This window comes from Sturnira hondurensis, unplaced genomic scaffold (genome assembly GCF_014824575.4).
Source record: "Sturnira hondurensis isolate 20B ecotype Veracruz unplaced genomic scaffold, ASM1482457v3 Scaffold0013559, whole genome shotgun sequence".
In the NCBI taxonomy this organism is placed as follows: domain Eukaryota; kingdom Metazoa; phylum Chordata; class Mammalia; order Chiroptera; family Phyllostomidae; genus Sturnira; species Sturnira hondurensis.
In genome coordinates this window covers 1,865,445-1,887,011 of record NW_028086190.1, presented here as the reverse complement: position 1 = coordinate 1,887,011, position 21,567 = coordinate 1,865,445, and the positions used below count along the sequence as shown (strand labels likewise).

The following is a 21,567-nucleotide window of genomic DNA, read 5'->3' as shown; positions in this document are numbered from 1 at the left end:
CATCATCATTATTCTGATTAGCCCAAATGATCTGAGGGAGACAATATAGGGTGTGTGTGTGTGTGCATGCAAGCTCATGGCTGTGGGCACGCATGTGCTCACATGTACATGCAAGTACCTAATTCTGGTTTTGATATGAGTCATTTTCCTTGTGGTGTCTACTTTCTACCATACATAGGTAATTTTTCTCTTTACATCTCACTTTGTTTTTGTGACTATTAAGTACTAAGAACGTTTCGTTGGCCATCCTAAATCTTATATTTTTTAATTTATATCAACATAAGAAGATTTAGTAGTTTGTTTAAAAAGTCTAGTTTTATGGATAATGGAGGCCTGTGTTCTTTTGTCTTAATGTCTTTCCAACTACTTTTGCTAATATATTTCTTTTGTCCTAATGGAAGATATTTGGAAATATGTTAGATTTTAAAGCTTTACTCACCCATCCTAAGGAAGTTCAAGTTGATTCTTAAGTCAATTGATGACTGACTTAGATTTTTAAAGAAAATTTTAATAGAATTCTTATTTTTGCTATGTGGTTCTTGAGGCTGATTATTTATGCAAACTTTATATTATATAAAATTTGAGATTATATCCAAAAAAGGTAGAATATTATGACATTTTTAATGGGTTCCTAGTGATTCATGTGCCTTTGAAAACTTGATTAATTTTTCTCCCTTTCTGTCAGTGTGATCTCAAACTTCAGGGATATAATTGAAGTTATTTAACATATTAGTTTACTGATAAAATTGATAGTACACTATCATCCAGTTAGAGGGATGCTTAGATAATATCAATCATGAATGCAGGGGTTTAGTAATAATGAAACTTTGGATTTGAAAAGCTAGATTTCCCTTGTGATTAGTCATCTTTTGCTTTTGAAGGATTCATGAAAATATTAATCAAAATAAATTTTTCTCTTTTAATAGCTATAAGAGAAGTATTATACTTTAGCCTAATATAGTATAGGATCCCCAAAATATATTGTGAAGTGTTTTGTATCTGCACAGTATTAAATGAAAAGGATATTTTTTAATAAAAGATTTTAAAGTAAACTCCATTAAATTCACAGGAGACATTTCCACTAAGAATTCTTTTCTTCTTTTCTAGTTGTTTCCTGATAAAGGCATGGAGAAAACAGATAAGGTATTTTTTTCTTAAAATTAAGTTTTGAAATTTCAGGATTAGGTCTTTCTTATATACAAATTAACTGGAAAAAATGATTATTTTCAGGTTGATTGTGATTCAACAGATGATACCAAGTTGATAGAGCTAGATGATTCACAAAAAAGTGAGCACACTGTATTCATAATGCCACCAGAGCCACCTCCTGATGATGGAAAGGACCTGTCACCAAAGTACAGGTAGCAAGAATTTTTTAAAGAAGCTCTTTGGGCACAGCTTTAGTAATTTATTTTGATTGTTTCTGATTAATAGTAGATATATATATATATATTAATTATTTGTGAAGGTCATTTTCAAAATTTATTCAGTTAAACTACTAGAGATGAATTATTTTATAATATCACTGGGTAATGTAAATTAAGAATTGGACAACCTTATTGGAAGATAAGCCAGATGTTGGAAACTATTGACCTAAACATTTAACCATATTTTAATGTTTAAAAAAATTTATATACTTTTGTGAGGCTCCCCCACCCTTTTGTGGGTTTCACTGTTAATATAAAGACTAAAGTTCTGCTTAATATGTCAGAGTAGACTTAAAAGTAGAGGACCAGGAATTGTTCTTTATTAAAATAAATGTAAAGAATAGGATTTGGATGGGAATCTTTTGAGAAATGAAATGTATTTGATTGTTGTTGTTGTAATTGTGATAGTACAAAGTTTAATAGACTTAGAAAATTAAACAACAGAAAAAAGAGAATCAGCATATCATTTTAGCACCAGTACTTAGTCTGTTAACAATTGTATGTATACTTTTCCTTTCCTTTTGTGCATAAATTTGCATTTACTTAAAACAAATACGAGTTCATCCTGTACATATTCTTTGTAACCTGTATTTGCCTTTAGTGGTCCAAACATATGTCCATGCTAAAAATTTTTTTGTGCTATATCATTTTGAATGACTACATTGCACACTTTTATTGTTATTTGTTTTGCGAGTCACCTGTGGGTTTGTTTGTAATTCTTTACTGTCTATATCTTTGTGTTTATACACAGTTATTTCTTAGGCTATATTCATAAAAGAAACTATGCAGCAACAGAAATATAAAGTAACTATCTTTTAAAAATATGGAAATATAGAATTAATATATAATCTCAGGACTGCATAAGAATGAAGAATATATACCATAGATATTGAGTGGCTTCATTAAGTACTATTTTGATTGCATATTAGCTATAGAATTCTTCTTTACTTTGGTTTAATCATTGGTATCCAGGTATTGACAAACAATATAAGTAGGGAAAGGCAGTATAGCCCAGAAGAAAATTGGCCAAAGGAAGTAAGCATGCATTTTCCAAGGAGAATTCTCAATAGTCAATAAAATGAAAATATATTAAGTTTTTCTAGTATTCAAAGAAATGCAGACCAAAATGATGAGTAGAAGCTTTTAAAAAAAGATTTTATTTATTATTTATTTTTAGAGAGAGGGGAAGGGAGGGAAAAAGAGAGGAAAAGAAAGAGAAGAAAAAAAAGAGAGCCCTGGCTGGTGTAGCTCAGTGGATTGAGCACGGGCCTGCGAACCACACGATCGCGGTTTGATTCCCAGTCAGGGCACATGCCTGGGTTGCAGGCCAGTTCCCAGCAGGGAACTCATGAGTGGCAACGATACATTGATGTTTCTCTCCTTCTCTCCTTCCCTTCCTCTCTAAAGATAAATAAATAAAATCTTTAAAAGAAAGAAAAGAAAAGAGAGGCATCAATTTGTTTCCTCTCCTATGTGCCCCAACCAGGACCAAACCTGCAACCCTGGCATATTCCCTGACTAGGAGTCAAGTCAGTGATCTTTTACTTTGTGGAACAGCGCACAACCAACTAAGCCACACTGGTCAGGGCAGAAGCATTTTTAATCTATCATGTTGAGGATAGGCTGTGCTGCTAGAGTGTATGTGAAGTTAGAATGTATGCTGCAAGTATTGCTTTTTTTAAAAAAATAATTTTGTATGATTATAATTTGATTGTTTTGATAAATATTGACAATAGCAGACCCTGTTATTGTGCATTATCCTAAGAAATTAAGCAAAAGTATTCATAAAGATATATATACAAAGATATTTAATCACAAAAATTCAGAAATAACCTAAAAGTGACCAACAGTAAAGAATTGCTTAAATTATTATATATCCCATTAATAAAAATATTATGAAAAAATTTCCTTTTAGATATCAGTGCAAAATACTTTCATGAATAAAAACAAAATTATTAATTATACTAAATATTTTCAAATATAATTTATCATTGAACACTTGGTTTCTCTCATAAGGGTTAATTATCAAGTAAGATACTCGGGTTTTCTGTTTGCTAGGGATTGGTTGAAAATAAGTAGGGTGGAGAGGAGCCAAAGATTCTGTGTAGGTGGCCTATGTATTTTATAACTATATCACCTTATATTTTTGAAAAGAAAATTTTCTATATAAGGGTTTTGGGGAATAATATTGGGTACTATTAAGGTTTAGAAATATTCACCTAAATTCTGGAATAATATGAAGAGTTAATGTATTTTAAATCAGCAGTTCTATTTTTGCTTTTCATTTTAGTTACAAATGCTTTCCAAGACTGGACCTTAAGCTTTTTGACAGACCACAGGAGCTGAAGCTTTGTTTTAGTAGACACCCTACTGGGAATAGCATTACAAACAGTCCAGCTCTCATGGCTAAGAGAACTAAACAGGTCAGATATTCTTTATGTAATACATGTTAATTTAAAATGTAAAGTATGTATATGTGATATGCAGCTTATAGTTTAGGTTTATCACTCACAGTAAGCATTGGAAGATCCACTATGGTTGATGATGACCTATATTTCTTGCAACCCTACTTCTATTGTAATATCGAGGCTGAAGTTTTTGCATGCTTATGTTTATGCTTTAGGAGAATCCTTGGGAACCAAATATATTTTAAAAATAACTTTGTTGAGATATAATTCTCATATATACAGTTCACCCATTTAAATTATAGTCAGTGGCTTTTCATATATCCACAGGGTTGTGCAGCCACCACCACAATCAACTTTAGAGCATTTTTGTTGTCCCTAAGAAAAACTCTCACCCCTTTGCTATTAACTCCCAGTTTTTATCTCCCACAGCCCTAGGCGACCCCTAGTATGTTTTCTGTCTTTATAGTTTTGTCTATGCCTGGCATTTCATATAAATGGAATTGTGTAACATATAGCCCTTTGCAACTGGCTTCTTTCACTTATAATAATGTTTTTAAGGTTCATGAATGTTACAACATGTATCGGTACTTCATTTATTTTTGTTGCTGAATAATATTCCATTGTATTTATACATTTATCCATTCATAGACATGTGAGTGTTTCCTACTTCTTGGCCATTATTCATAGTGCTGCTATGAGCATTTGTGTACAAGTGTTTATGTGGATGTATGTTTTCATTTCTCTTGGGTATGTACCTAGAAGTAGAATTGGTGTGATATATGGTAACTCTGTTTAACCTTTTGAGGAACCATCAGACTGTTTATCAGAGTGGCTATATCATTTTGTATTTCCTACCAGCAGTGTGTGAGTGTTCCAGGTTCAATATATCTTTGTCAGTTCTTGTTATTATCTTTTTTATTATAGCATCCTAATGGTGTGAAGTGGTAGGTATCTCACTGTGATTTTGATTTGCATTTCCCTCATGATTAATGTAAATGTACTTTATACTGAATACTACATTCTAAAGAGACTTCAAATGAGTTATGTTAGGACCACCTAGACATCAAGCTTTAATACCATACCTGATTTAAGTGTAAAGAATTAAGCTATAGTTAGGTGTGAGTTAAAATTAAACATCTTTTAGGTATATACTGACATTTTGGGGGTCTACAAAGCATAGAAAAATTTCAGAATGAAATTCTTAGTTCAGGTTTTACCAATTCATGGACCTCTCCCAACTCTGAGAGGTAGTCCAAGGTGTTCCTTAATTGTATACGGTACACATTTCTCTCAGTGTTATCTGAAGGGCATTTTTTTCTCCTAGCTAGCTTACTGAAGGCAAGTTTTTTTAATGGGAGAATTTTGTTACTAAGTATTTAAATCTCATTTTCATCACCATTTTTTCCCAAGCTAGCTGGAAAAGGAAAGGAACTATATCTGCCCTCAAGTCTCATAAAAATAGATCACAAAAAACTAATACACCAGGATATTTTTATTTAGATCGTACCCCGATAGAGGGATCTTTTGTGCAAAGCACACAGTAGCAGTTTAACATATCTGGAAGGCTCTATAGTTTCTGGGAATATCTGTAGTTTGATAAAGCTCAGCAGGTGATTTTGAAACCTATTCTCTTCCACCTAAATCAGAATGAAAATCAGAAGTTGAAAACATGACTATTGAACGATTAGGTAGGAAGGTCTATGATCTTTTCAGACTGTGTTGTCTTCAGAGGAGTAGATCCCTTTATGTAATCAGTCAGTGAATGAAGGAATTAACACAGACTGTAGTGAGAGATGGTAAAATGAAAATCTTGGCAGGAAATACTCAAGGCATCTTAACTTTTTAGCAGGGAAAAGTGTGAGGAGACTCACTTTTTAAGAATTGAAGAGCTCATAAATTGTCAATGGTTAAACCTTTTTCATCCATCAAACATATCAGTGCCTTCTATTTGAAGTGCACCTAATTAATCATTATATTATAAAAATATGAATGGTCTGTGCTTTGAAGGGATTTCTTATCTATTAGGAGATGAATGCTTGGTACAGTAGAATATAAAGTACTTCCATAAGGGAATGTGAAAGAACCAGATAGCACTAAGTAGGAAGCCACACACAAAAGTAAAACTATGAAATGCTTCACTTTAGAGTCAAATTTTACATTAAATTCTCTTTTCTCCTTACCTTTTCACTTTCTCTGTCCTAATGAATTTTTGTAAATACCATGTTTTATTTATTCTCTTTCTAGGAGATAAAAACAGCTCATAAGTTGGCGAAAAGATGTTATGCAAATCCACCACAATGGGCCAAATGCCTCTTCAGTCATTGTTATAGTTTATGGTTTATTTGTCTCCCAGCCTATGTTAGAGTTTCCCATCCTAAGGTCAGAGCACTTCAGCAGGCATATGATGTACTTATTAAGATGAGGAAAACAGATGTGGATCCACTAGATGAGGCAAGTATAACACATTGAGAAAGTCACGAAGATAAATTTTATTTTTGTATTTTTAAGAAAAGTTATGTCTCAAGTGCTTCAAGGTGTCCTCAAGAATTTTCATTAAGCAGGAAAGGTAAAAACATTTACTTTGTTTCATAGAGCTAGTTCTTATTTTTAATTTTTAAATATATTTATTTTAAAGATTACTACTGTGGAATGAAGCTGAGACCTCTCACTTAGACCAGATTGTTTGCCCTTTTTAAATAGAAAATAACATTGATTTTATTTTATTCTTGATAAAACTTTGTTAAGAAGCAAATAGGGAATAGGATTCTAGGGTGACTTATAAAACCAAACTGTTTTTCAGATTATAAATCTGAAGTATAGATTCCAGTTTCTCAGTCTTGGCACTGCTCACATTTTGGCCCACATAATTTTTTATTATGGGGGCCTCTCCAAGCCTGTCCTGCACATGGTTGGATGTTTAGCAGCATCACTGGCCTCTACCCACTAGATGCCAGTACCAGCACCACTTCCATGGCAATCAAAACTGTCTCTAGACATTACCAAGTGACCCCTGGAGGACAAAATTGTCCCACTGATGTACATAATAATAGTACTTTTCTCATAATCTTGAGGGTTAAGTCAGTTAATATACTATGCCTAAAATAGTACCTAGCTTATAGATAGTAAGCACTGAGTGAATGATGCGTTAAATGTTTTACCTTACCTCACTTAAGACTCAGAACCATCCCAAGAGATAGTGATATAGGGTTAAAGAAACTGAGTCACTTATTTAGTCTATTTGCTACTTTTTCCCTTTGAAATGATTTTTAGTGTTAAAATAATTATAAATGATATATAGAATCAGATTAGAATTTAAAATGAAGTTGAAATAAAAATTTAGAGTAATGATGTCCGAGGGAAGGAGAGAACACAAAAATAGAACAGAAATGAGATTGGAAAGAGCACATTATAGGGTTTATCAATAACTAATTTTTTTCTTTAAAAAAGATCTGAAACTACTACAGCATTTACAAAATAATTTGGTAGTGCTATGAGTACATTAAAATTCATTTTTCTTTAAGTATTATCTGTATATTGTAAAAGCTTTGAAAATAAGATATAAAACAAGTACTAATATCCATTCTCACATTTGATTGTATTTTCTCTCATTTGATGTTTATAAAACTATTTGGAAATTAAAAGTACAGTGATACCTCAGTACTCATCATTAATTCATTCTAGAGCTTGTGGTGAGTGCTGAAACAGACTAGTACCAAACAATGAAACAATTTTTCTTGAGGGGTAGTGTCATGACTCATACATGTTCTAGCAAGTGTAAGGCATCCCAAGCAATTATGAGGTGTCCCAAGCAAGCGCAAGTGCTGAAAAACTTTTTTCTCTTCAAAATGTGGTGAGTACAAGGTTTGGTGAGTTCCAGAGCCTACAAGTACCAAGGTGCTGTACTTGATCACAGTCAGCGCTTTGTACCTCATCCATTTTAGTGTGTTAGAAAATTATTCTGATAATTTTTATAAAGTGTTTTAGAGTATGCTGTAAGAGAGAGCAAATGTTGATTGTTATTGTACTCTAAATTGAAAGTACAATACTTATTTATTTCTTTGATAAGTTGTAAGCTCAAGAGACATTTTACAAATTGCCTGAAAATTATTTTCCTCCAGAGATAATAAAGTTCTAAGGTAGTCTCTGATACAAATAATTACATTCTCTTGTTTTCTAGCATGTAGCAATTAGAACTAGTAAGCTAAGAAACTTTTTCTTACTATTTTCCCAATAAACACCATGATAAAAGATTTAAAAATTCAAGGTTAATTTCTTATATTTCCACATCTAACAACTTCAGAGATTTGTAGTGTGCCAAAGTAATTGCATTTCTACTACTGGAAGAAAGAAATGTTTGTTTAATATTAAAGAATCATCTTTCGTAAGTATATTTGGTGCACTTTGTTTATTGATTATACATAGAATAGAACATTATGTACATTTTTTCCTATGGTACTCCTAGCAACTCTGTGAGGTAGTTCATTTATTAGCTACATTTTAAAAAGAAAGAAGTTTGAAATTTAGATGAATTGATAAACACATAGGTCACCCAGAAAGTAAGTGGTTTTCATATTCAGCTCCATATTCCATGTTTCCTTTATATGCTTAATGTTTTAATTTGATGGCTTTGTGTTCTATACAAAGAACATTTTATGTTTGTAAAAGTTGTAATAAGCCAGATTTTAAAATAAAACTTGAGAACTTCTGGCTAAGATGGAGATGTAAGTAGATACACTTTGCCTTTTCGCACAACCAGAAGGACAACGACATAATTTAAAACAAAAATATAACCATATCTGATAGAAAATCAAAGTGTATGGAAGTTCAACAACTAAGGAGTTAAGAAGAAACATTTGGTCAGACTGGTAGGAAGGGGCAGAGATGACTTGTTGCAAGGCAGCAGCTGGAGGACAGGGCAGTCACACATTTGTGTGCAGATAAACTGGGAAGGACAACTTGGGTTTGAGGCAGATGGCACAACACAGGATCCCAATACAGTCAACTAAAAACAAAACCTCTGGCCATAAAAAAATCTATGGGGGTTGGAGAGTTCTGTGGGTTGAAATCTCTGGAGAGTTCACTGGGGAGACCTACAGGGTCCTAGAACATACACAAACCCACCCACCTGGGAATCAGTACCAGATGGTCCCAGTTTACTTGTGGATAGTGGAGGAAGTGACTGAAAGCCTGATGAGAGCTGAGCAAACAGCATTGTTCCCTCTCTGACCCTTCCACCACATATAGCACCACAGTGCAGTGACATACGTTGTCCTGCCCTGGTGAATATCTAAGGCTCTACCCCTTACAAGGTAACAACTGCATTGAGACAGAGGAGTATGGCCCAAATGAAAGAACAGATCAAAACTCCAAAAACAGAACTAAATGATGAAGAGATAGCCAACCTATCAGGTGCCAAGTTCAAAACACTGCTAATTAGGATGCTCACAGAATGGTTGAGTATGGGTGCAAAACAGGAAAAAGTAAAGGCTTTGTAAAGAGAAATAAAAATATACAGGGAACCAACAGTGAAGAAGAGGAAACTGGGGTTCAAATCAACAATTTTGTGCAGAAGGAAGAAGTAAACAACCAAAACAGAATGAAGAAAGAAGAATTCAAAAAAATAAAGAGAGGCTTAGGAACCTCCAGGAAAACTTTAAACATTCCAACATCTGAATCATAGGGGTGCCAGAAGGAGAAGAAAAAGAGCAAGAAATTGAATACTTATTTGAACAAATAATGGAGAACTTCCCTAATCTAACAAAAAAAATAGACTTCCAGGAAGTCCAGGAAGCTCAGAGAGTCTCCAAGAAGTTGGACCCAAGGAAGAACACACCAAGGCACATCGTAATTACATTACCCAAGATAAAAGAAAAGCAGACTGTTGCCATATCTGAGACCACATTAACCTGGCTAAAACTTTACATTGCCCTGGAAATCCCCTGAGACTCTAATCCACCCAATTTATGGGCCCACCGAAATTGTTAGCTGTGACTTTTCCATATAAACGGCTCATGCTTCACAATTTCCTAAATCCTATCAAACAACAATAGCTGGCCTCAGCAAACTCCCAGCTCCCATACCTCTTGCTAAGTGGCCCCAGGCCCACACTAACAGAAGCCAGTCTAGATTCCCAGCTTGGTGCTTGGAATCTCCAAGCCTACCATAAGAAGCAGCCATCTCAGATTTCTTTATAGATCATGCAGGGTGGCCCCAGGCAAAACACGGGTGGGAGCTGACCTTGGCCTGCACCACTCAGGAAACCCCAAAGCCAGTGATCAGCTACAGACCACATCAGAGTAATCCTCTGTGGAGGGCAAGGTTGGTGGTCAGTGGTCACACCCCATCATTGCAACTGACCTGCCTGGGTAAATCCCTCCCATTGGTCTGCCAACAGCAATAAAAGAGGGTGCACTCAGCCCATATGGTGGGCACACCTTAAATACCTAGCCTGGGTTATAGGGGTGGCTGTGTCATTGGACCCTACAGGATACTTACTACATTAGGCCATGCTTCCAAGACAGGGAGGCTGCCAAATTGAGGAGACAAACATGGCCCAAATGAAAACAGATCAAAACTCCAGGAAAAGAGCTAAACAAAATGGAGATAAGCAGTCTATTAGATGTAGAGTTTAAAACTGGTTGCAAGAAAACTGAAGGAAGTTAATGAGGACCTCAGTAGCATAAAAAATATCCATTCAGAAACAAAGGATATACTAAATGAAGAACAATTTACAGGGAAACAACATTAGAGTGTATGAAGCTAGGAGTCAAGTCAATGATAGAGAACATAAGCAAAAAACAACAAATAACAGCAAGAAGGAAGAAGAATCTGAAAAATATGAGGATGAGTTTAAGCAGCCTCTTGGACAACCTCAAGCATTTCGACATTCGTATTATAGGGGTGCCAGATGGAGAAGAGAAAGAGCAGGAAACTGGGAATCTATTTGAAAAAATGATGAACTAAAACTTTCCTAATTTGGTGAAGGAAATAGACATACAAGTGCAAGAATGACAGAGTGCCGCAAACAAGATGGATGCAAAGAGGACCACACCAAGACACATCATAAATGCCAAAGGTTAAAGATCAGAGAGAATCTTAACAGTGGCTAAAGAAAAACAGTTACCTACAGGAGAGTTCCCATAAGACTGTCAGCTGATTTCTCAAAACAAACTTTGCAGGCTAGAAGGTACTAACAGGAAATATTCAAAATCATGAAAAGCAGGGACTGATTGCCAATATTGCCTTACCCAGCAAAGCTATCATTTGGAATCAAAGGACATATAAAGAGCTTCCCAGACAAGAAAAAACTAAAGAAGTTAATCTTCACCAAACCATTATTACATGAAATGTTTAAGGGACTTATTTAAGAATAAAGGTCCAAACTATGAATAATAAAATGGGAAAAATACGTATCTATCAACAGTTGAGTCTAAAAAAAAACCTAAGCTAATAAGAAGAACAGAGACAGTCATGGATTTGGAGAGCATTTTGATGGTTGCCAGATGGGAGGAGGGTGTCAGGAAATAGGTGAGGAGGTGAAGGGATTAAGAAGTACAAATGGGTAGTTACAGAATAGCCATGGGGGTGTAAAGTATCGAATAGGCAATGGAGTAGCCAAGGAACGTCTATGAATGACTCATAGATATGAACAGTGGTGGGGATATTGCCTCAGGGAGTGCGGGTGCTGGATGGAGGGAGAGAAACAGAAAAATTGCGACAACTGTAATAACATAGCCAATAAAACAATTTAAAAAATAAAATCTCTACAAGTCACAGATGGACTATGTACTAACTAATACTGTGATGTTACTTTTTTGTTAGGTGTGCTATCGAGTGGTAATGCAGCTTTGTGGACTTTGGGGTCATCCTGTTTTAGCTGTGAGAGTCTTATTTGAAATGAAAACTGCTAATATAAAGCCAAATGCTATTACTTATGGTTATTATAATAAGGTAAGTAGTATTGACATTGGGCCATATGTGTTGCTTATTAAGATTAATTTTTTTCTACCTTCTTTTAGAGGTTTTGTGCTACAGTCTTTATATATGCATTATATAAGTATATGTATGTGTAGTTTTAAAAATCAGACATTTGTCGCCCTGGCTGGTGTAGCTCAGTGGATTGAGCATAGGCTGCGAACCAGAGGATCGAGGTTCGGTTCCCAGTCAGGGCACATGCCTGGGTTGCAGGCCGGTTCCCTGCAGGCCAACTCCCAGCAGGGGACGCACCAAAGGCAACCATACATTGATGTTTCTCTCCCTCTCTCCTTTCCCCTCTAAAGATAAATAAATAAGTAAAATCTTTTTAAAAAATCAGACATTTGTACTAATCATTACTTTTTAAAAAATTTTACCTTAGGTAGTTTTGGAGAGCCCATGGCCTAGCAGTACCCGCAGTGGTATCTTCTTATGGACGAAGGTACGAAATGTGGTCCATGGCTTGGCACAATTTAGGCAGCCACTTAAAAAGACCATGCCGAAGTTACAGGTCTCCTCAATATCAGGTAATACATATGATTGGAAAGGTACTTTCTTGCTGAACCATAAGCTTTATAGGTATATGAATTTAATTGATATGAAGTAGAAAACTTTAATTCTAGTTGATATTTTTAAATACAGCTAAAGACAGTAATACCTTGGTCCAAGATTTCACCCTCAAAATATTTAGAAAGTATTCTACAACTCTGGGTCACTGATGTTTGCTTTAAAAATTATTAGTCCATGAATTATTGAACTGCTGTTGTGCTTATCTTTAGCTCCTCAGAATGCCACAGGTGGAAGTGATGGGGACACGGTGAGCCACGGTAGTGTGGATAGTTCTAATGATGCTAACAATGGGGAACACACAGTCTTCGTCAGAGATTTAATCAGGCTTGACTCCATTGATAATCACTCTAGCACAGGTACTAAATCTGGATTTCACTAACCCTTCATTTTCTCACGTTAAGTCTTTCCTTTTTTAAAAAAGACTTTACATCCCTCTCGACCTTGTGCAGTATGATTACTTTAAAAATACTATGTATAAGTAAAGGAAGAAATTATACCTTCGATTGCTGCTCACTTCTCTTCATTTCCTGTAGTTAACTTTGGAGTGCTGTGGAAAAGGCTCTAGCATGGAACTTTGTATTTATTCATCATTCATTTGTGAAAGTATATGATATCATTGTTAGGATATGTGGGCTGAGGAACTTGAGTATTAGTGACACAATTTATAAATCTTTTCTCTTTCGTTAAGTGGGAAATATTTATCAAAGATTTGAGATTATGAATATTGAAGAAGTAAGAAAATAAGTTACACGCCATGAGAAAAAGTATTCTCTTTGCATAGTCATTACCTTAAATGACACTTTAAAAAATCTGAGAAATTACTGAAGCTACTTTTACATACAAAGCTATGGACATGACCTCTGTCCTCTGAAGGTAGAATTAAGCATAATTAAAAGGAGCACACTGAGTAGATATATGTGTGTTGTACATCCTTCTTCTTGTTTGTTTTTCTTTTTTGTTGTTAATATCTCAGGCTTTTCTTTAAAAAGAATTCGGGGTCTAATTCCTGTGCTTCGTCTAATGAACTTGTCTCAATGACTGAAGTTTCCTTTCTCTGCCCTTTGTTGCTCTGCTTCTTGCTCTGTGCTGTTGCTTGGTGCCGCATTTGTCCTTGGCTGTCATGGTGTGGGGGTGCAGACAGACTTGTATGACGTGAAGCTATGGATACACGTGTGCATTAATTCTACCCTTGAATGTTAACCACTTCAGGTAATTTCCCATTTATTAGGTTAAATTTTGCTGACATACAAGGGTGGGGGAGAAGAGACCTTTCGTTGTATTTTAAGTCTTACTACCAGTGGAAAACAATTTTAGTTTTCTTGGTTTTTTCTCCTTCAGATAAGTGTAATCATATATGTACTACTGAAAAATTCAATTAACATTTGATGATCAGTTTGCAAGCATGTTTGTTAACTTATTTGAAACTATACTATGCCTTACTGTAATTCTTATTTTGAGATTTGTTTATAGCACTATTGTGTCAAATAGTTTTATAGGCATTGAAGATTTCAGTGTTCTAGCTGTTGAGGTGGTTTTTGCTTGCTAAAACTGATCTAAATTCTTATAATAAAAACTACCCCTATAATTACAGAAGCATGTGTAAATCATTGAAAGTCAACATAAGGCTAAGTTACAATCCTGATTGTGAATTTCCCTTCTTTTATCAAGTAGGAATTTTTATCACACTTTCATATTAAAGACACCTTATTTTATCTCCTGCTGTATTTTTTCTAATATTTAGAAATGCTTTGGATTTTACTTATGAAATACCAAGAAAGTAATGTTGTTGCATGAAACCATTTCACCAAGGATAATAATAATAATTATTATAATAATAAATATATTCCCTATCCCTCTAGATTGTTAAACTTGTCTCTAATAGAAACAAGTGATCTAGTAATCCTAGATAATTGGCATAAAGATTCTAGTAGTTGGGGAAGAAACTTCAGATCCCTTTTTCATATATATCTTTTCAGTTGCATTTCAAACGGCTGAAGCCCCAGTACTGAATTTACAGTGATTATATATCTCTGTAGAGTTTCTGTGATGTCATTTGATACCTTTGGAGACTTGTAGCCCAGATACTTAAGTTACTCCTTTCATTAAGGATTATCTTGTAGGATCTTTCCACTTGGTACCAGATACTGAGTCACTTAGCTTGTTGGGGATCATATCTGGGTTTAATCAGTTTACTCTGTTTCCAGTCTAGTGTCCTTTCATGGCACCACAATGCTTTAGCAGCCTTTCTGAGGGGGCCAATAAAAATGTGACTGAAGTTAGTCATTCTAAATAGCCACATTTAAAGAAGTTTAGTTCTTTTGTTACATATATGGCAAACCCAACACCTGAGATACAGTGTAACAAGTAGTAGTAGAAAGTATAACATTGTATTTTTTATTTTGTTTTTCTTTTTTTTAATAGTTTATTTTTTATTGTATTTTTTCCATTACCATTTATTCCCCTTATACCCTCTTTCAACCTCCACTCCTTGACTCCCAGCAATCACCATACTGTGTCTGTGTCCATGAGGTTTTGTTTGTTTGTTTTTTCTCAATCCTTCCATCTCCAACCACCACGCCCCCCACGTCTTAGTTTTGGTTTTAAATGATGTAAGTTTAAAGCGAAAATAGACTTTTGAAAGTCAAAAACTTCATTTTGAAATAATTTACTACTATTTACTCTTACTATTGTAAGAATAGTATAGAGAATTCTTAAATAACTTTTATTTAGATTCATCTACTTTTAGTTTGCCACATTTGCTTTATTGTTTTCTTTCTATACACATATGCACATTATTATTTTCTCTAAATCATGTGAGAGCAGATTGCTTACATCTTGCCCTGTTACCTCTTAATACTTTACTGGTATTTTGTCTTACATAACCACAGTATAGTTACCAGATTCAGAAAAACATTGATAAACTACTTTAACCTGTATTCTGCATTCCAATTTTGTCAGCTATTATAATGTCCTTTGTGGCACTTAACTCCCTCTCTTTGTCTCCTTTAACCTGGCACAGATCTTCATCCTTTCTTTGCCCTCCATTACATCGAACCTTTTGAAGAATTCAGTCCAGTTATTTTGTGGAATGCTCTCCTGTTGGAGCTTGTCTGATTTTTCCCTGTGGTTAGATTAGGTTATGCTTCAATGGCTCTGCTACAAAAGTGATATTGTATCCTTTCTGATGATCACATCGCAGAGGCACACAATGTCTATCTGCCCCTCATTGGTGATGTTAATTTTAATCACTGGTCTTAGTGTTTGGTTTCTGTTAGTTACTGTTATCCCCCTTGCAGATAATAAGCTATCTGTGAGGAGACACTGTTAGGCTATGTAATAATATCCTCTTTCTTATCACACTTTCTCTTTTAAATTTAGCATCATTGATGATTATTGCCTGAAATAGTCTTTACTGTGATGGGTGTAAAGTGGTGGTTTTGCCAACTTTGTCTTCCCTCCACATTTGTAAGATGATAGATATTCTATCGTATATACTTTAGGCATGCCTCAACTTGATTTTGAGCACTTTCTTTCTTGAACGATAAAATGTTCCTGACTTACTCTTATACCTCCCCTGCCTGAGCTCTGTAATTGGCCATTTCTTCAAAGATCCTAGGTTGATTTTAGTGGGCAGTAGATTTTAGAAAACAACATCTGGGCTGTAGGTGTATTTACCACTCCAAGGTGTTACTGCTTCCAGACTTTTTCAGAAGAGCTGGAATATATGTATTTATATTGCAGAAATACTTCTAATTCCAATCAACCCTACAGGGTTTTGTTGGTTTTTTTTTGCCTTTCTTCATTTCATTTTTTTTTTAATCTCTTTTCCATATTAAGAATCTTGGCTTCTAAAAACATCATCACATTTACTAGTTTGCTCAGTCCTACAATACACATAAAATAATTTCAGAATTGCTACACCCATTCCCCTATGAAAAACAAACCTCCTCATGAGTTCAGGATTTTACTGTTAACTAACCCTCCCCCGCTGCCGGGCTCAGAGCATATGCTCAAAGTAATGTGTTTCAAAGTGACTTGGGTTGCTCCTCCCCATCCTTTCCATGTGTTTCTGTTACCCATATGAAATACAGTTGCTTTCATTTGTTTCTGTTTGCATTCAATTTTAGTTACTCCCCTCCCCATCTACATTTTATTGATTTAATTTTATGAATATGTAGAAGTTATTACATTTCCAAAAATAAAGACAACATAATAAGCCCTATTTATAAAAGTTTCTTTTCTGTCCTTTCCATCCTATTTTGTCCCATGCCTGATAAGTAACCAGTTTTGTTTTCTGGTTTATTATTCCTTCATTTCTTTTTACAAAAGTAAGCAGACATGTATATTTGTTTTATTTCTTCTTTTTACACAAAAATTAGCATTCTGTAGACACCCTCCAAAAGAAAATTTGAAGATATCTTGTGAAAATCTGTTAATTTACAGATGAGGAAATCAGGGTTTGGTGCTTTCAAATATGTAATGGTTTTTAGTCTTTGATGTTCCTTTTTCTAGTGTTCTTTGCTTCTTATTGTTTTTTAAATGTCCTGTGTGCTTTGTAAGCTTTCTTGCCTTCCATTTCTTTAAGTTGTGTAGATCAATGGAATTTTCTTTTGAAATTTTATAGCTTGACTCTGAAAACATTTCTATGTGAGCCTGCATTGTTTTTCACAGGTGGTCAGTCTGACCAAGGCTATGGGTCTAAGGATGAACTAATAAAAGATGATGCAGAAATTCATGGTACTGAAGAACAAGCAGCAAGAGAATTGATCATTAAAATGAAAGTGCAAACAGAAGGTTAAGTACTGGTACTTTCTGGCTTTACTTAGAAAAATACTTTTGTTAACTAAAAGTGTTGTTTGATAATTTCAGTGATAATTTTTAGAATTGTAAGGTCTGAGTTTATAAGATACTGTGTACCGTTATATATGGTAAATTTTGTTAGTCTCTGAATTTTAGAATTTAACTGAACTTTAGAGACTGTAAATCAGCCCTCAATATTGTAGGAAACTATGACCATTAAAATACTTATTTACCAAAATTATATAGCTACTTTGTGACAGAATTAAGACTAAACTTTGAGTAATCAAACTTGTTATTTTAGTGTCTCCTTTATTTAAAATGCTCTTTCACTGGAAGTCTTTCAAATACCTAAGTGCGTGGTTTTCATTGAAGAGTCTGTGTGGTTTCCTGTTTGTTTGGTTTTTTTAAATGGGGCCCATTGAAGTAGAAATGATTTGTAGTAATCATTTTATGGAAATATGGAGGAATGTTTTGGCTTTATGGTAATAAGATGTTCTTCTTACCTTTTTACACAAATGTAAGTGTACTTTCGTCAGAGATAATCATCTATTTTATTCTCCAGTTATGCAAAAGCAAGGCCATCTTCTACTTGACAAGTGGTGAGGTGTATAACTAAAGGCTAGTTCTTTAATTTATTCATTCAGGAATGCTCAAGTTAGGATTATTGAATATTAAAATAAAGCTTTTATTTTAGTCAATACTGGTAACATTTATGCCATAAAGTAACTGAGACAATAAATCAATAAAAAATAGTTATGTATTCATCAGGGGGAAACTACACACATAGAATATATTAAAATCAGTACATGATTTCTGTTCAATATTGTCAAAAGTAGGAATGATAACATTTTAAAAAGTTTTTTTCCCTCAGAGGTGTGTGATGTGTCTGCTGTGATGGCTAAACATTCGCAATACAGTGGAGAGCCACAGAGTCCTACTGAGCCTCCTGCATCGGGTAGCAGTATTGTGAAAGTTCCATCCGGTATATTTGATGTCAATGGCAGGAAAAGTAGCACTGGTGAGTCTTTATGTATTGGTTACTAAATATTTAATATATACATCTATAGAACCCTGGCTGCTGTGGCTCATTTGGTAGGAGCATTGCCCATACATCAGAAGGCTGAGGGTTTAGTTCCTAGACAGGGCACATACGTGGTTATGGGTTTGATCCCTGGTCCAGGTGCATCTGGGAAGCAACTAATTGATGTTTCATTTTTCAAGCAATGAAAAAAATGTCCCTGGGTGAGAAGTGCATACATGCACACACATACTTCTGCAGATACCCATGTGCCTTTAATATGACATTGAATTGTCATTACAGTAATTGACTAATTACAATGAACATGCTGAAGAGCTAGAAGTAAGTTTAAATCCTATAAATGAGCTAAATAAGAAGTTAAAACCGTTGTTAAAGATATTTAATTTTTTTTAAAAAGGGGTATTTAGAGTGTTTAGTTGTTATTTGGATTACCTTTTCTTGTCGTAGTGCCTGTTCTCAGTTTGGTCCTACTTTCTCATGGTAGATAATCAGAGATGACCACCAGCCAGGGCACTCATTTGTTTTTTTTTAAAAAGCATAGTGAACTGGGAAATTTGGAGGGGAAGTCTTTGAAAAGATTTTTTTAGGGCCTCCTATACTCATCAAGAACACAGATGCAGTGATGTGATGGAATTTTAGAGGGCTTATGTGTGATAGGGTAATTCCTGTCACTGAAGAGAAATGGAAAAAAATGATTGACATCACTTACTTTCTACACAAAACACCAGTGAGTCTTTAATTTTGGCCCAATTATTATAAGTACCCTGAACAACTTGTTTGTAATTAGGTATTTGTAATGAGTAACTGTTGTGTGTGAGTCCCATGAATTTGAGTTTACTACTTTTCAGTTATATTATAGCCTCCCAGGTATTCTTTTTTTTTTTTTAATTTGAAGATTTTATTTATGGTTAGAGAGAGGGGAAGGGAGAGAGAATGAGTTGGAGAGAAGCATTGATGTGAGAGAAAAACACCCATCAGTTGCCTCTTGAACACGCCCTGAGGACCAAACTCACAACTCAAGGCATGTGCCCTGACCAAGAATCGAACTGGCAACCTTTTGCTTTGTGGAACAATGCCCAACTGAACCACACCACTCAGGGCACCTCCCAAGTACTATTAGGACACACATCTGGGTATACAGTTTCAAAGGACAGTGAAGTTAGATTGTATCTTGTGCCTTTCGTTAGTAGCTACAATTCACTTCTCTAAAGTCTAATGTCTTATCTATAAATGTATCTTTTGTAATGACTTTATGGAACTTAATTTTCCCAGCTTCTTAAGTCAGTGTTGAAATACTTTTTATTTCTAAAGGTTTTTTTATCTGTGTTTACTGTTTTGTGTGTGTTTATTGATACCATGTCATTTTTGTAGTTGTTGTTGTTGGGGGAGGGATAGTGCACAAAAAGTGGAACTAAAGGTGTTTTGAACAAGTAATTGATATATATGTTCTATATCCCATTTTTCCAACCTGTTGATAGTAGGTTAAAAAAAGAGAAGGGCAGTCTTCTTCATCAAAGGGTTAGAATCTTCTCAGAATACTAAAATGGACGCAGTCTGGAGACTTGTGTAGTTTCTTGCCTTTTTACTCGTCTTTTTTCCCCATTACATCTTTATCTAGGAAGACGTATGTTAAGAAAGAAGGAGGAGGTAATGGGGCTTTTGCCAATACATCAAACAGTCAAATTTATTTTAAAATTGAACTAACTGTGCCACTAAATTCCTGGAAATGCTATGAGAACCAGTAAATTTGCAAAGATCTGTTTCTTAAATATTGGTAAAAGTTTTCAAAGCAGGTACAAATTTTTGAAATAGGCTAATATGATTCCCCTAAGAGCTTTAAAAGTATCTCTAAGTGCTTATTATTAGTTCTGTTTAATTGGTATAATTATGATTATTAGTTGGTACCAATTTGGAAGATTAAAAGGAAGTTTGAATCAATTTGGAATATTAAAAATTATCAAAGACCTTCCCTGCAAAATTCCCAGGTCATTATGCTTTTTAAGAAACAAATGAGAACCCTGACTAGTTCAGTGGGTTGGGTGACATCCTGCAAACTGAAAGGTTACTGGTTCCATTCCTGGTCAGGAAACACGCCTGGGTTGTGGGCCAGGTTGGGGGCATCTGAGAGGCAACTACTGTATTCTGCCATGTATAATGCGCACCTGCATTTTTGTGCATATTATACATGGATTATTATATCCATGGTATATAATCATTATACCCACATATAATGTGCATCCTTATTTTCCCTCAAAAATTTAGGCAAAAAAGTGCACATTATACAAGGCAACTATGATAATCGATGTTTGTCTCTCACATCAATATTTCTCTCCCTCCCTTCCTCTTTCTCTAAAAATAAGTAATTAAAATCTTTTTTAAAAATGAACTTGAAGATCTGACACCATTAAAGATTTTTTTAAAAAAAAACAGTAACAACAACAAAAAACAAATGAGAATCCTAAAATGAAGGGATACATAGACTTAAGTTTGGATAATGATTCAAGTAGAAAATAGCTTTTGGTTTTGAAGTGGAAAATATCGCAGGGTGGCAAAGAGTAAAAAAGAATATCCCACCCTTGCTTCCTCCAAAGTTGCAGGTTGGGATATTCCTTCAGCCACTGGCATAATTTTGTGCCGCTTGATCCAACAATACTGACCTATGAGGGCTGGGATCATGTCTGCTTTATTTGCCATTGTATTCCTAGCACCTCATGTAGTGGATGCTGGTAGACATTCAGATATTTGTTGAAGAAATGAATGTATCTGAACACTTTTTAGCTACTCAGATTTTATTAGCCTTCTTGGAGTTGGCCAATTTTAAGTTTTCTATTCTTGGTTCTTTACTTGGGGCAGTTATTTTACTTTGGAGCAGTAAGACTTTGGCTATAGCAAATATATAATTTCTCCATGATTATGAATTTGCTTTGTGAAAGTAGATTCCTGGCAAATACTTGTTGAACTGGATATGTGAAAGCTCAGATAGAAGAGAATTTTTTTGGTTTTGTTCTTTGATACAGAATATATTTCTTAAATTGAAAATAAACCCATGAAATGTAAAGTATAGGTCTATATTAATAAATGTGATACATTTTAGTGAACAATGCAGGTATATACAGCATATATTACATGATCTATTTTGGCAGATTATACATTAAAGTGTTATTTCTGGGAGGCAGGGTTAAATGGAGTTTTGTTTGTACTTCTTTTTTTCCTGTATACCTTATTTTTACCTTCTAAACATTTTGAATCTTTTGCAGAATATGTGTCATTTTCAAAAATTAGAAAATAAACTTTTTAATAAAAGTTACTTTAGGAAACATTAATTTTTAATGTTGTACTTTCCCTTTTA

At 34.5% G+C, this 21,567-nt stretch overlaps 1 protein-coding gene across 6 annotated transcripts in view; it reads left to right on the top strand.

The window, feature by feature from the left end:
• Positions 1-21,567, top strand: part of DENND4C (DENN domain containing 4C) — a 129,828-nt gene that overhangs the window by 74,402 nt on the left and 33,859 nt on the right. For 5 of the 6 annotated variants that reach the window (XR_005068787.1, XM_037061907.1, XM_037061903.1 and 2 more), the window contains 9 exons: positions 1,108-1,143; positions 1,231-1,361; positions 3,718-3,850; positions 6,080-6,286; positions 11,657-11,785; positions 12,192-12,336; positions 12,589-12,735; positions 17,051-17,173; positions 18,051-18,197. Coding sequence is in view for 5 of the 6 variants with exons in the window: in XM_037061907.1 (XP_036917802.1) it covers positions 1,108-1,143; positions 1,231-1,361; positions 3,718-3,850; positions 6,080-6,286; positions 11,657-11,785; positions 12,192-12,336; positions 12,589-12,735; positions 17,051-17,173; positions 18,051-18,197 (1,198 nt within the window). In the remaining variant the exon portion in view is untranslated. The remainder of the gene's footprint in view (positions 1-1,107; positions 1,144-1,230; positions 1,362-3,717; positions 3,851-6,079; positions 6,287-11,656; positions 11,786-12,191; positions 12,337-12,588; positions 12,736-17,050; positions 17,174-18,050; positions 18,198-21,567) is intronic. The other variant, XM_037061908.1, reaches the window with a different exon arrangement.